The sequence below is a fragment of the Gymnoscopelus braueri genome (genome assembly GCF_963280865.1).
Source record: "Gymnoscopelus braueri genome assembly, chromosome: 1".
NCBI lineage: Eukaryota > Metazoa > Chordata > Actinopteri > Myctophiformes > Myctophidae > Gymnoscopelus > Gymnoscopelus braueri.
The window spans coordinates 59,806,915-59,820,474 of NC_137603.1; the positions used below are offsets into that span (position 1 = coordinate 59,806,915).

At 40.1% G+C, this 13,560-nt stretch overlaps 1 protein-coding gene across 4 annotated transcripts in view; it reads right to left on the bottom strand.

Moving 5' to 3' along the window:
- Positions 1–6,678: 6,678 nt before the first annotated feature.
- Positions 6,679–13,560, bottom strand: part of shcbp1 (SHC SH2-domain binding protein 1) — a 33,359-nt gene continuing 26,477 nt past the window's right edge. The window contains exons 11-14 of one of the 4 annotated variants that reach the window (XM_080436694.1): positions 12,663–12,749; positions 11,659–11,812; positions 8,087–8,111; positions 6,679–8,041 (exon numbers count right to left, since the gene is read on the bottom strand). In XM_080436694.1, coding sequence (XP_080292820.1) covers positions 7,666–8,041; positions 8,087–8,111; positions 11,659–11,812; positions 12,663–12,749 — 642 coding nt within the window. In that variant the 3' untranslated portion in view covers positions 6,679–7,665. Of the gene's footprint in view, positions 8,115–11,658; positions 11,813–12,662; positions 12,750–13,560 lie in introns of all 4 variants that reach the window. The other 3 variants (XM_080436693.1, XM_080436692.1, XM_080436691.1) reach the window with 3 other exon arrangements.

Sequence of the window (13,560 nt, forward strand, 5' to 3'; positions counted from 1 at the left end):
GCAAGTATTTGAGATAATCGCAAGACTTTTTCGGATAATCAACATAATCATTTTCATGTTGAAAAATGCTCATATGTTTTCAAACATAGTGGAAATAGTAGACTGCTATTTCTACTATTAATGTTATTTTTTTGTTATTGAATTATGCAAGTTATTTGTCATATCTGACCCGTGCACCTTGTTTACGAAGACCCGACAATTTTTTATTAATAATGTTACAATGTTCAGTGTACGACGTAATAATTCATTAATCCGGCCTAATTAATCACAATTATTTGAGCGACAATTAATCATCAAGTAAAATGTCATAATCGTGACAGCCCTAAAGAGGTTCCTACTTTGAGTCGTCTTCATCAGCCGTCTTCAGGGGAAACCCCCGAGAAGGACAAGGTCTTCGGCCGTTCGACCGTGCGGACCAAGTCTTCGGAGGAATCCCCCACGCAGACAAACCCATGGATAGAGAGAGATCTCCAGATCTCCATCTCTAAGGCAGGGCATCCTCGGATGAGCCTTCCAGCGGGCGTCTCCCATCATCTCCATCCTCCATACATCTGGTTAGCTTCACCAGTACTTTACATCTTCATCCTCCGTACATCTGGTTGGCTTCACCAGTACTTTACATCTCTCTGGTTAGCTTCACCAGTACTTTATTAGAGGTGGATGGTTTGGGAGGGTGTAGGTGAGAACCTCAGTCTTCTGGGCATTTACGTGTGTGGGGGTGTATGGGTGGGTGGGTGTGTGTGGGGGGTGTGTTTGTGTGTGTGTTTATAAAATAAAAAAAAGACTACATTAGGGAGTCATCTAGACCTCCTAGTTGTAGTAGTGAAGCAGAGTTCCTGCTCCCCTCCTCCACTGATGGCCTGTCTTCATAGTCCACGCTTATAATGAAGAGGAGGGGGAGGGGGGTGTGTCCCCTGCAACACCTCTGCCAGCCTTGAGTGAAAGAAAGAAAGAAAGAAAGAAAAGAAAGAAAGAAAGAAAAGAAAGAAAAGAAAGAAAGATTAATTCAAGTAATCGAGAGCCACATATACATGTACTGTATCCTGTCACAACATACACAGCCTAGTATACGTAGAGCGGCTATTTTCACAATGTTTGCCTCTTTCTTACGTAATATTTGACCATTTGGCCAATTTAGTATTAAAAGTCATTACATTGTAAACTTTATAAATGTGCAAATACCCTGTACACTTACTGTATAGGGCATAGCAGTGGCGGCTATTTTGTGGTGTCACAGATAGAAAACCCATTAATTTTTCCCATGGAGATTTAAGAAAATATTTTTTATAAATTATAAAGTAAAAGTACCAATACAGCAATTTTGAAATACTCTATTACAAGTACAAGTCTGGTATTCAAACTTTACTTCTGTAAAAGTACAAAAGTATTGGCATCAAAATATACTTAAAGTACCAAAAGTAAAAGTACTCAATATGCACAAAGCGTTACGATGTGACGCGTTGTGAGTTTGTAGATCGGCTATTTTCAAATAGCCTAACTATATAGGCTATAGGGCGTAAGTGGTATGTTTTGTAATAATAATCCAAATCTACAAAGTAACTAGTAACCAAAGTTCTCAAATAATTGTAGTGGAGTAAAATATTTGTCTCTGGGATGTAGTGGAGTAGAAGTAAAAGTATTGAAAATTTAAAATACTCCAGTAAAGTAAAAGCTCCTCAAAATTGTACGGTAGCCTACTTGAGTACATGTACTTAGTTACTTTACACCACTGACTAGCTAGGCCTGCATAGCCTGTCTTAGCATCACAATCAAACACAGCTCAACAATACAACATATTCACTTCACATCACACAACAACACAATATGCTTCATCCTGACTAGTTGTTGCTTTACCAAGTAAAATAAAAATGAAATTAAACTCACAAATTCCATCAATTCCTTTAATGCTAAGCCGCTAATTAGCTAAGCTAAGTCACCTGCAGAAACTCACCTCAGTTTGGTCAGATGGAGAAAATGCACTTCTATTTCCACAGTCTTACACGTGTGTTTTAGCAGCTTTCACCACTCTAGAAAACACTGACAACTCTACACAACGTTCATGTGGAGTAACGTTGCATTATGAGTTGTTTATTTTGCTCTTTTACTTCCAAAACATTGCAGAGCTTGTAACAAACTGTGTGTGTGTGTGTGGTTGGGGGGGGGGCAAGGTTGACAATTGGAGGACTTATAAAGCCCGGCCCTCCCTCCCTGCTTCCTAGGGAGTGTGGAGCAATAACTAACTACCTCCCAGGGCAGGGTTTCTCAAAGTCGGTGCCCCGTGGCCAGTGGTGTTAAGTAACTAAGTACATTTACTCAAGTACTGTACTTAAGTACATTTGTGAGGTATTTTCACTTTACTGGAGTATTTACAAATTTCAATACTTTTACTTCTACTCCACTACATCTCAGAGGAAAATATTGTACTTTTACTACACTACAATTATTTGAAAACTTTAGCTGCTAGTTACTTTGCACTTTTGCAGAATTAAATTATTACATTAGAAAACATACATTAACCACTTTAGCCCTATTTGATACATAGGCTATTTGAAAATAGCCGATCTACAAGCTCACAACGTGTCACATCGCGACGCGTTGTGAGCTTGTAGATCGGCTATTTTCAAACATTTTAGTACTTTTACTTTTGGTACTTTAAGTACCTTTTGATACCAATACTTTTGTACTTTTACTCAAGTACTCAGACCTGCCAGCACTATCCCCTCAGTGCAGGGACCTGTGCTCTGAGGACCACACTTTTCTAGTTATTACTGTGTCATTGTATGTAGCAAAGTACTTTGAGGACCTCACATAATTGCATTTCGCTTCTTGTAGCCTACCTGTATGAGTGGTGACAAATATACCTTGAGCCTTATATACTTCATCAAATGACAATAGCAAAAATAGCAGATGTACAAATCCATAACGTGGCGCTTCACGACGTGTTGTGAGGTTTAGATTTGCCATTTCCTTTTTTTTTTTAATACAATCAGTAACAAGATATTAGAGTAACATATTTAGTCCGGAAAGAGGCAGAGAGCAAAGAGGTAATTTAAATGTATTCATACATTATGTGGTATTAACCTGGCTGTTTACAGTAATATGGGACAAGATGAACAATGGTTGGCACAGACGCAATGTCACAAGGGCATAGACGGCCAAAACCAAGGCGCTGCACGCATGCACGCACGCACGCACACGCACGCACACACACACACACACGCGCACGCACACGCACACACACAGGCAGGCAATTGTCCCTTGTTGCCGGTGGCCATTGCTGTCCTCTGACACACTTATTGAAGAAAAGAGTAATCGTCCTGATACACGCCTTTCACTTCTCTTTCCCCTCAAGAAAACCCCCAGAAACGACATGCTCTGTGACTTGAAACCCTCCATTTGTTTCTAAACGGTGACTCATTGAGGGTCTTTGTCACAGATATAATGGCCAGCTATAAAGCAGTGGTGGAAGAAGTACTCACACTATTTATTTACTTAAGTAAAAGTATCAATACCACTATGTAGAAATACTTTGTTACAAGTTAAAGTACGGTATTCCAATTTTACTTGAGTAAAAGTACAAAATCATTGGCATCTACGTACTTAAAGTACCAAAAGTAAAAGTAGTCTACTCATTACACGGAATGTCCCATTTCACAAGTTTTCATTAATGTACACAAATCCTTTGAAACAGCAGATCTACAAGCTTGTGAGCTTGTAGATCTGCTATTTTCTTAACTATTAGCAACAACAGGAAACTATTGAACAGTGCCTGGAGAGCAGTTAGGGGTATAGGGTCTTGCTCAAGGACGTTTCAACATGATGCTAGTAGGAGCTAGGATCAAACCGAGAACCTTCTGGTTTTCAGGCCTGGTTCTATCTACTAAACACAGCCCCTGCTGCCCTATAAATGATGTCTTAATCACTTAAAGCCCATATACTTAGTTTACTGGGGTCCTCCAGGGGTTTATACTTGGTCCCCTCCTTTTTCTCCCTCTAAATCTAATCTCTTAGCCAGAAAAATAGGCAATCCACAAGCTCACAATGCGTCCCTCAGGCTAGGAATTATTGCTTTATAAGGTTGTGTGGTTTGGCCTTGGTATTTGACTCTGAATGCAGGAATATTGTTATTAAAAAATAAATAATAAATCAAAATGAATAATACAACCTCCAATATCAAGTAGACCAGTATTCAGGTCGTGCTCCGCTGGACAGATTATATTATGCTCTGCTCATCTTTCGCTCTCTCTCTCTCTGCCTCACATACGCACAATTAATATTTGCAACTATATTTAATTCACTTTTTGCGTTTGTGGAGAGAACATTGGTCTCGTCAGTAAACGGAAGCTCACAGGGTGAAGCTGCACAGCCGAGCAAACACTGACTCACACCTGAAAACAATGATGTCATTAATCACACCGCTCAGTGGAACAGATGCTTCTTAATGCAGAAGAAATTAATCATGTGAAGTTAACCACTTTAAAGACCTATTTTATACGCTTGTCGTACGCCAATGTCGTGCGGAAACGTGCCGATGTGCAAGCTCACAACGCATCCTATCCCATCGCATTCTAGTGTATGTGTAAGTGTGCATTTAAAGCTGCACTATTTCATGTCAGTCTACCCTATGTGGATTATGCAGTCCACATGCGCTGACATAGGTACTATTTGTAAATATGTAGATAATTTGTTTGTTTTTCTTTGATTGATCTCTTCTTCTTCCCTTTCTTTTTTTCGATGGAAATAACGAAAACGAACTTCACCCACTTTTTTTTTAACTTCAAACGTAAACCTGTGATGTGACCATAAAGCTGATTCTGATTCTTCCCTGGATTGGAACCTCCCTCTCCTCTACAAGTGCTGATTTAGTTTTTTGCCACAATAGTTTGATTTACAAGTTTATGTGACTGCACAGACAAAACGGAAGTGTGTGGGGGTGGACACACACACACACACACCATCTGCTGCAGTTTCTTCACATTTTCAGAGCTTCCATTGTACGACGGAAGCTTTTGAAAATTTGCTTGAGTCAACGGTCTGTCGAGAGACTATCGATCATTCAGTGTTTGTGAGACAAGTGGTTCTCAAAGGGGTCCTTGAGAGGATTCCAGGGGGTCCCCAGTGAAATGAACAGTTTAACCACGTAAGCCCCATTTCAAAAACAGCTTTTTTGCACATTCACCTATGCAAAAAATATGGACGCCTGGTAGAAATGTGGTTAATATCACTATATTTTCACCAGCTAGATAGAAGGTAGAGAGAATGGAATGTATAAGAATGACTTTTCAGGTCATCTGTTCCTTTCTCACCACCTACATTGAAAATGAAAACTACAATTATTGAAAGAAAATAACATTTTTGAATAGGGCTTAAATGGTTAACACCTCGTTTACTACACAAGGTGTTAACATTTAAGCCCATACAAGAGACAACAATATCTGATGAAGAAATGACCCATAGGCAATGTAAAGGAATGCTGGCACAAATTAGGTCCAAGTTCACACATGGTTATATGTAATCTTATTAACTGACTTGCCCACTAGTGGAATTTGGACAGTGTAACTAAGTACATTTACTCAAGTACTGTACTTAAGAACAATGTTGAGGTACTTACCGGAGTATTTCCAATTGTCTATACTTTTACTCCACTACATCTCAGAGGCAAATATTGTACCTTTACTCCACTACAATTATTTGAAAACTTTAGTTACTAGTTACTTTGCAGATATAAATATTACATTACAAAACATACATTAACCACCTTAGCCCCATTTTATACCTAGGCTATATATATTTTTTTTGTTTTTACTTTTGGTACTTTAAGTACATTTTGATACCAATACTTTTGTACTTTCACTCAAGTCATTTTTTAATTCCGGACTTTTACTTGTAACTACTACTTCTACATTGCAGTATTGATACTTTTACTTAAGTAAAACATTTGAGTACTTTTTCCACCACTTGCAAGTGACCATCAAAAGGCGGTCAAAAATAGCAAGATCTGTTATTTGTGGTGCACGTCATCCAGGGGCAAACCAAGTAGAAATCAGTATAAATTATATTCATAATGGTCTATTGAATGTACTTTATCAACTCACCACCAATCTCAAATCACCCCTCACACATGCATTGCCAGCACATTGAGAACATTTTCAATTAGTTTTTACATTTTATTCATAGCTGGCCAGTAACGTTCACGGAAAAGCCCATAAGAGTGAGAGAACAAAACCATTGTGGAAAGAGAACATAGGAAAACAGAAGTAAATGTGCAATTCATAACAATCATAAATCTCCATCATGCAAAACAAACACATAGCCACACAACGTGGATAAACATCACTCAGAACAGTGGAAACAATATTTTTTTGTGTGAATATACTGACAGAACAATGGAAACAATATTTTTTTGTGTGAATATACTGACAAAACTCAAGTGCACTTGTGAAAACAGCCAGCCATCTTAAGTGTAATTTAGTTTATTATACCCAAATCAAACTACATTAAAAACTACACTCATTGAAGCAAGTCGTGTTAAAAAAGCACTTTTAAAAAATTGGGTCGTCCCGAAACAGACATCAGACCTGATCAAGGTGCATTTTGATGAATCTGTATTAGCTATGTGTTGTCCTGTCAATCCATTCGTGTATTGAAATCCCCTCCCTTCCCCTCCCCTCCCCGTACACAAACAGTCAAAATATCAGATCGGAACAACATATCGGACGGCAAATAATATAAAATAACCCGGAACCGAAACTAAGACATAACATTGGGACATCCCAAATTAAAAATATACAGTTACATACAGTATACCCACTAGCCAGTGCAGCCAACATTTTTAGTTGAGAGCCTAGAGAAATAAATAAAAGTGTGTTTGTGCATGTAAGACAGGGAATCCATTCACAGCATGTGAATCCACTGACAGACATCAAAGCCTGAGTTATACCGCTCCGCACAGAAAATAGCAGATCATTAAGCTCGCAACATGTCGATGCGATGCGTTGTGAGATTGCGGATCGGCTATTTTCAGCGCGCAACGCCGGCGCACAACCAAGTAAAAATCAGGCATACAGGTCCTTACACACAGGGAGTGGGACGAATAAGTTATCCCAAAATGTCGGCGAATATTACACATCAAACTATTCATTTAGTGAAGCACAGAGTGCCGCGCTATGAGCTTATAGATCTGCTATTTTTGAAAAATCATGAAAATGTGTGGAAATCTTTGAATATATATATTTTTAAAGCGAATATTTTTAACTCTGTTACAACTTCTGGGGGGTCCCTGGAACAAAATATTTTGAGATGGGGGTGCCAAATACATGGATGGCCAAATACATATAATTTTTAAGAACCACTGATATTATAGCATTTTTTCAAAAAACTGTTCGGATTTAGGAGACATTTGTAGAATCCCCAGAAGCAATAAGATTTGAGTCACAAATGTCCACTTTAAAAAAATACATATATTCAAAGATTTGCACGAATTTTCAAGAATAGCAGATATACAAGCTCATAGCGCGGCACTCAGTGCCTCACTATGAGCTTATACATCTGCTATTTTTGAAAATGACACACAGATGCGTTCCCGGTCTTAATGGATTAATGCAAAATAATCAAACTAACTGCTCCCAGGTGTGTAAGGAACCTCAACAGTCCCGTTTCATCCAATCAATAGAGGAATGTTCCAAAGTTGGCCAAGCCGTTCCGCTTGAACTCGTTGCCCTTGATGGAGACGAACATCTCCTGCTGCTCCATCAGGCCGTCGTCGGCCTGCGTGGAAACGGGCTCTTTGTTGCGGCTCAGCTGTCGGACCAGTTGTAGTTTCCTGGTGGACGTGGCGACCAGTTCGCGCCTGATGGCGCTGTTGTTTCCTTCTGTGGTGGTGGACCCGGACGGAACTTCAGGTGTGCTGCAACCGGCTGAGGTAGAGAAGGAGGTGGAGGAGGTGGTGGTGGTGGGGTCTGACGTCAGAGTCGAAGACGTCTTGGAGGAGGGACAGTCTTCAGGGGCTGCTCTGAAGTCTCCTGGTCTGAAGTCTCCTGCTCTGAAGTCTCCTGCTCTGAAGTCTCCTGGTCTGAAGTCTCCGGACACGTCTTTGGTTGCCGTTTCAGCTTCTACTTTTGCAGAGTCGGAGAAGAGGTGGGAAAAGTACAAATCATTTGTATTTGAATCAATGTTCAGAAGGTTCAAACTGTAAGCACACTGATGAATCTACTCTACTCATGTCAGCTAGATCGGTAGTTCTAAAACGTTTTCGTGCCAAATTGAGAGAGATAGATACAGTATACTGTATAGGCGCGGACCCCCATCTGAAAATATGTTGTGCCAGAGACCTCCAGAAGAGAAGATTAATGTTCAAAAAATTCGAAATAATTGCATTTTCCCAAACATTTTCAATGTTTTTCCAACACACGGCGTGAAGTGACACTCTGTGAGATTGTAGATATGCTATTTTTTGGAATACCCGACATATAAATGGATAAAGTGGTTAAAATGATTGTGATGCTCTATTAACACATTTTACTGGGGACCCCCTGGAACCTCCCCAAGGATCCCTGGGGGTCCCCGGACCCCACTTTGAGAACCACTGAGTTAGATCTTGATGGACTCGTTAGTAGAGAACTAATTAGTAAAACTTCGATTTTTAGGATTCTGTTTAGTTGCAATGAAGCAAAACTAAATCTGATTGAGGGCTCTCGTGGGCCTCATTCACTAATGGTGCGTATGCAAATACCTGTGCTTAAACACGGCGTATGAGTTTTATGGAAAATTGGGGGATTCATGTTTTTACTTGAATTTGTTCCAACTCTACCAACGAATGTGGAACTACCTTAGACCACATGTGGCTACGTAAAAATCATAAAGACCCAGAGTCTTTGAATCTTAATGGAAATGTGTGAATTATTCTTAGAATATTAATAGAAATGGGTAAAATATCTCTACTGTCGAGCAGAAACCAGCTAACTCCAAAATGTTCATTTTTCAGGGAATGAAAAAACGAAACAAAAAGTGGAGTTAGGAGGTTTTGTTCATCATTGATAAGAACAGCTGAATGGACCTCCAAGCTCACGATGAAGTTGGAGGTCAAAAGGGGGTGGAGCCTGGAGTCAGCTAAACCAGCTAACTCCACCCCCCTTTGGTGGACTTGGCTGGTTTAGCAGAAAGTTTGAGGATCCAATAGATACACACGGAGATAGACGGGAACGCCCAGGAACGCCCTTTCAATTTTGTCTCGGGGGAAAACAGAACGATCTGCCTCATAGTTACATCATACACGATCGTTTGGATCACTTTCAGAGCTATTTTATGGACGATAGAAACATTGTCAGCTAAGAAAAATCCATCAGAAGGACAGCTGGAACACAATCGTCCACTCGCCCTCTGAAAAGTTGACTTATTGTTAAGATATGTGACTAAAAAGACCAAACATTGCCAATCTATGAGCTCACAGCGCGTCGGAACGCGACGCGTTCTAACTGAGCTAGATTGGCAATGTTTGGAAATGTTCCCCCCAGAATACGTAAGCTGGGGTTCATGTGGTTTATCAGATTATCTTTATATCTTATTGCATGAGTCAAGTTTCAGCACAAGCACCACTGAGATCGGAGATCTGTTTCCCTCTTTCCATCTCCGTCTGAATACCAAAACACTCGCCCCAAAACACAGTCGCCCCGGGGCAAACCCGCCGGGATTCACCTGGTATTCCTAAACGTAACCTCAGTAAAACTATGCCTAAACATAACCTTATTCCTAAACGTAACCTCAGTAAAACGGTGCCAAAACATAGCCTTATTACTAAACTGAACCTCAGTAAAACTATGCCTAACCCTGAACTTATTTCAAACCTTATCCTTTGTAAAACAAATACAAGAATACAAGAACCGCTGGTCGGTGAAAAAAAATGGGGGCGAGCGTGTTTTACATTATGCACCGTGTTTAATCGCCTGGTAGAGACACTATTACAAGATATGATCAATTAAACTTACCATAATATCAAAACCCAACAGCCATTAAGTCATCAATAATGTTTATAGTGAATTTGAAGTACAGTTTAGAGACTGTTTTGTGAACGGCACGTATCGACGCCATTACCATTTGGCGAAGTGCGTCATTTAATATCATGCAGGATTTACACACTGCTTTAGCTCCGTGTTCATTGCCAGATTAACAATTGTGTTTTCTGTAGGTTTTTAAACAAGGATAGTCTAGGGTTTGGCTTGTTTTGTGTGTAAATCGCTGCATGTTGACTGCGTTTCCAAACTGTAATGGCGTCGATGTCTCCTGTACTTGGAATTCACTAAAACATGTTCTATAAACATCATTGATGAATGAATGGCTTTTGCTTTTTGATATTATGATAAGTTGAATTGATCATATCTATAGAAAATGTAATAGTGTCTCTTACCAGGCGATTAAATCCGATAACCTGGGGCCATTGTGTTGTGTTGGATCCTCTGTCCAGTCAGGACAACATTCCAATCGGACTCTTGTTTAATTTGCTAATGTAGCATTCCTTGTCGAGTGGCAACAAGGTTCTGTGCCTGTGATCTGGCAAGCCATGACGCCTGCTTTTAAATTGGTATACTTTTACAGCATATGAGTTTGAAAACCCCACATACCAGCTGGGGGAAATCTGTGTTTTCCCCTGAGCGACTCACTGATGACACTACGCCGTGTGGATGTATGGAGTTAACTGGTTTTGTCAGAAGCACTTTTTAATACTTTTCATTGGTTTTTTTCAAACCAACACACAGACGTAAAGGGTGTTTAATAGCACTGATTTATGAAAAAATGTAGTTAGCTGGTTTCTGCCCGACAGCAACGATATGCAAGATTTATTCAAGTAAAAATAATACTTCTAAATAATAGTGTAGTTAACTCTTTGACTGCCAGAGTATTTTCATAAAGTACTCCCCCAGTGCCAGCAATTTTCGTGTTTTTTTATTTTTATATTTTGAATTTTTCTCATGAAAATAATTTAAGGACACATAATTTAAAGACCCAGCACAAATCCGCCACTAGAGAGCAGCACATGACAGCTTGATCATGTCGTTGGGTCTCTCTCACCCTTCTTGATAGATTAGACAAGGAAAAACATGAAAACGGATGTGACGTCGTCCCAGATTGTTTTGATCGGCGAAAATTACGATGTGATACACGACGGCGATGACTGATCGTCACCCAGACCATAGATTATAGAAGAGAACCTGTCCGTTTGTCCGTTATACCGTGTGAAAACATGTTTATTTACCTATTTTGGACGAAAATGACTGGGGAAAAAAATCAAAAACCGGAAACGGAATCCAGGCCATGAAACCGGATGCAGATGTCTGTGAAGTAAGTGGAACTCGAGAATAACATTGAATATTAAGCAGCATAGCGCAATCAGAGATTAAACAATGAACGCGCGTCAAGCGCGTCGACGGCCAACTGGACAAAGTAGCACTTGACGCGTTATCGCGTCGTCCGCAGTCAAAGAGTTAATAATTATACTTTTAAGTAATAATATCATTAGTATGTATGTATTTAATTTTCTAATTTGATTATCACTTTATTGTTAAATCAATCACAGATGAATTCAAAAATAAAACAGATGGGTTAATGGATTAATGGTTAGAGGTACAGAATCAGAGCTTGGGTGATGTGTTGTGAGGTTCTCACCTCCAGTCTTGTCCTGAGGCGTGTGGCTCTGACTCTTCTTGTCCTCCGTAGCGTTGTTGGGTTTGACCAGGATCACGCCGTAGCCCTCGTTGTTGTGGATGACGTTGTTCTCCATGGTGATGCGAGGCATCACGTCCAGCACGTCAGCAAAGTCCTGAAGAGAGCGGCACGGCGAAACGGACACGAGTTAGATCTGATTAGAGATGGCCAACAAAGCTATTCATCGACGATCAATGATCTTAACCCATTCAATCAGGGGACGCATTTTTTGATTTCTTTGGCTATTAAGAAATAGCAGATCTACAAGCTCATGGCGTGGCACTGAGTGCCGCGCTATGGGGTTGTAGATCTGCTATTTTTGAAAAATCGTGAAAATGTGCAAATCTTTGAATATATATATATTTTTAAAGTGAACATTTTTAACTAAAATCTTATGATCGTATGATGAGTTTGTAGATTGGCTATTTTCTGCGAAGAGATTTGGTGTAGAGGGGGGAAAAAAAAAGAAGAGGACCAAGTGCAGACCCCTAGTGGACCCCAGTCAACATGGCTCCTTGCCTTTGGGAACCAACGCGGTTTCCAAGGCTACTCCTTTTTTCGCTCTACACACCAAATCTCACCAAAAACAGCCGATCTACACATCGCGTTGTGAGCTTGTAGATCTGGTATTTTCATAGATATATTCGCCTATTCTGACTAGAATGCCTAGAATAGGGCAGCTTGGGTTCATGTGGTTCATATCATAATATTGCAGTAATATTGCAATACACATACAGTATTATTGCTCCGTCTCAGAGAGAGAGAGATCCAGGCTCTGTGTGTGTGTGTGTGTGTGAGTGTATGAGTGTGAGTGTGAGTGTGAGTGTGAGTGTGAGTGTGAGTGTGAGGGGGTGTGTGTGTGTGTGTGTGTGTGTGTGTGTGTGTGTGTGTGTGTGTGTGTGTGTGTGTGTGTGTGTGTGTGTGTGTGTGTGTGTGTGTGTGTGTGTGTGTGTGTGTGTGTTCACCTTGATGAGTATTCCTTCCTTACAGTGGTGGATGCCGTTCCCCACTAGACTGCAAACACTTCCAGGATACACCTCCACACCCGCACCCTGCACCAACACAGTATGCACTACCATTACAACACCACACACACTGTATGTACACCCTGCACCAACACAGTATGCACTACCATTACAACACCACACACACTGTATGTACACCCTGCACCAACACAGTATGCACTACCATTACAACACCACACACACACACTGTATGTACACCCTGCACCAACACAGTATGCACTACCATTACAACACCACACACACTGTATGTACACGGTTCACTAGGGGCGGAAATTAGTAGGTACCTGACGATTCAATTCGATTCCGAGGGCTACGATTCAATTAAACTTGCGATTAATTTACTTCCCTTATCTTTTATTGATAATAAAAACCAATGGAAGATATGTGTCACTGTCAGCTGGAAGGTCATATTTGCCAATATCAACAATTGCAGAAAACCAACAGGAAAATAAAGTCCTTTTTTGTAAAATAATACTGACTTCTAACAAAGGCTTCTCAATATTCTGATAACCAACCAAAATATAGCTGCTGCTCTGTGAAATTAGCGATATGATGGGGAAAAAAATTATAATAATAATTTTAAAATGTTATTTTTTTATAATCGATTCATAATTGTCCATATCCGAATTGCGATTAATTGCTGAATCGATTATATTTTCCACCCCTACAGTTCGCACACGCACACACACACACACACACACACACACACACACACTGAACACCTTACTTACACTGTGCACACACACACACATTTTCAACTTCCTTTATGAAGTTAGCGTCTTAAATACATATTTTATGCAGTCTCCCCATTAAATCCCCGTCAGTTCTGTCGGTCTGT